This window comes from Toxorhynchites rutilus, chromosome 3 (assembly GCF_029784135.1).
Source record: "Toxorhynchites rutilus septentrionalis strain SRP chromosome 3, ASM2978413v1, whole genome shotgun sequence".
NCBI lineage: Eukaryota > Metazoa > Arthropoda > Insecta > Diptera > Culicidae > Toxorhynchites > Toxorhynchites rutilus.
Genome location: NC_073746.1, coordinates 268,688,958 through 268,691,422, shown reverse-complemented (window position 1 = coordinate 268,691,422; position 2,465 = coordinate 268,688,958). Strand labels below are relative to the sequence as shown.

Here is a 2,465-nt window from a genome sequence, read left to right as displayed (position 1 = left end):
TGTTATATAACATAACCTATTTGTTATTCAGATGGAAAACATCAGCTTTGGATTCGGCTTCAATACATTTAGTTATTCTTACGAAACATTAATCAATCATATCAGTTAGTATACATTGGTCTGATTCATCTATTATGTCATATAAAACATTATTTCAGTTACAGTGATACCAGGAATTATGACTATTTGTAGAATATTAGGCAGCGAATTTGATGTTATGGCAAACTTGAAAATGCCATATTTTTCAACTGTAACCTTGAGGCTAAAGAAAAGCTCACAGATCAGTATCACAAATAATCCTCTACTCGCAGGAATAGAACTGGGTTGTAATGTGTTCATCGTACATCAAGATTCCATCATTAATTTTATGGATCGATTCATCGAGTTCCACGATGATGCCACGTACAGAAATCCTGACAAAACTGTCATAATGCTCATGGACGGGATGCAATCTAATGAAAAGAATCTTCTCGCCGAACTATGTGAACATTCCAATCTTGTAGAAATCATGAATCTACTTATTTTGAAACCGACTGCAAATATGGAATCGATTGATCTTTTAACACATCGTTTCGTTGGAACTATCGAAGAATCAGTCGAATTGATTCTACTAGACGTTTTTGATGTCGATAACAAAACATTTCGTTATGGACAAGTATTATTCCCTGATAAAATCTCCAATATGCTGGGAAAATCTGTTCGGTTAGCGACCGTTAATTTTCCTCCTCTAGTTATTTTGCGGAAAAGTGAGTCTGGTAATCCATTGGTGAGGGCCGGAAATCAAATTTATGAAATGAGTGGAAACGACGGACTGTTGGTTGTGGAATTCTGCAGACGATACAACTGCACGGTGGAATTGATAATCGGTAATTTCAGATGCTTGTGATGTAGAGTGGGCGTAATGCTTCCTGTTTCCAGACGATGCTAACATGTGGGGTACAATCGAGAAGAATAAAACTGGAAATGGAATTCTCGGAAATCTGGCAAAAAGACGGGCTGATGTTGGAATTGGTGGAATGAATCAATGGTACAAACAATTGGAATTTCTTAGTTTTTCTAAGCCCACTCAAAGGGGCAGTGTTACTTGTTTGGTGCCGAGGCCTGGGTATGAATGCTTCCTATTACATCGTTTTACAATATTAGTTCAATTATCACATTTTAGGCTCCAACCTGCATGGAAAGTCATGCTTATAGCTTTCTCTATTCCTGTTTGGTGCTCAACCGTAGCAGTTCTATTTATCATTTTGTTTATGCATCATTTAATGGATCAACTAAATCCATCGGATCCTGACCAACAGAGTTTCATTCGAATTTGCTTGAATCTGTGGGCAATCCTCCTTCAACAAACGGCATATATTCGCAGGCGAAATGTTTCAGATGTTATTTTATCTATGGCGCTGTTGATGTTCACTTTTAATTTAATCAACATTTACTCGAGTAGGAATGCTAGTCTGAGCACAGTTCCTCTGTTTGGACCATCCATCGATACCATATACGACCTAGCCAAGAGTGGTTTCACCTTGCTGCAGACGCATGAAGCATGGGTATTCTCATTAAGAATGTCGGAAAATGTAACTCGAAAAATTACGACAAGTTTGAACTGGTAATGTATGAACCTTCTCTTTCCATCTAGCCCACTATCAAAAAACTAGTGTCTAAGTTCCAAGCTCAGCCACCTGCAGTACTCCGAGAGTTAGCTGATAAGGGTTACGTTGCATTAATTATTGGTCGGATGAATAACGGCCACCTCATGCTCGGTGATTGGATCACCCGAGAAAACGTCCACAGCTATCAACTCATAAAAGATGATTTGTACTATGATTACGAGATTTCCATGGCTACAAAAACATGGCCTCTGATGGAACAATTCAACACGTTGACAATAAGAACAACGGAAGCCCTGATTGGTTACTACCAAGAACTGAACGCCATTTATGAATCCAGTGATTACCATGTTCAAACAACAGCCATCAATTCCCGCTTGCGGGAATCCAATGCAACTGGCGCTTTGAATTTAAGTGGTATGTTCGGAGTGTTTGCAATTCTAGGACTAGGACTTTTCGCTGCAACGATTATATTTATTATGGAGATAACGCCGGTTCAATCAAAAAGCGGAATCCATTGGCACATAGGAAAGAAAATTTATCTCTGGCAATCGAGTTGTGGAGGATTGGAGAAATAAATGATAATTTTAACACAACCTATTGATTGGTTCGCATTCTAGCCTAGATAAAAATCCATGTCCGTTCTGTAAGATTTTTTTGCCAAATTGGATGATCAACACAAGGATGGAACGAAACAAAACATAGCAGTGTTTCTTAACAAAACGCTGATTCATTATAAACAACCATGCTGTATCGTTGTCAGTGGCTTAGTACACTTGGTGCGTGGGGGGCTGTCCGCCCCGGGTGTCACCTTCTGAGCCATGAAAAATTTATTATATTTGGGAAAAGGCTGCTGATTTG

The 2,465-nt window shown here is 38.9% G+C and overlaps 1 protein-coding gene across 1 annotated transcript; it reads left to right on the top strand.

Moving 5' to 3' along the window:
* Window positions 1–232: 232 nt before the first annotated feature.
* On the top strand, window positions 233–2,182 carry LOC129774214 (glutamate receptor 1-like). Its single transcript, XM_055777923.1, has 4 exons — window positions 233–866; window positions 919–1,105; window positions 1,163–1,571; window positions 1,634–2,182. Exons 1-4 carry the CDS (start codon window positions 233–235, stop codon window positions 2,180–2,182), a joined length of 1,779 nt encoding a protein of 592 aa, XP_055633898.1.
* Window positions 2,183–2,465: the final 283 nt, after the last annotated feature.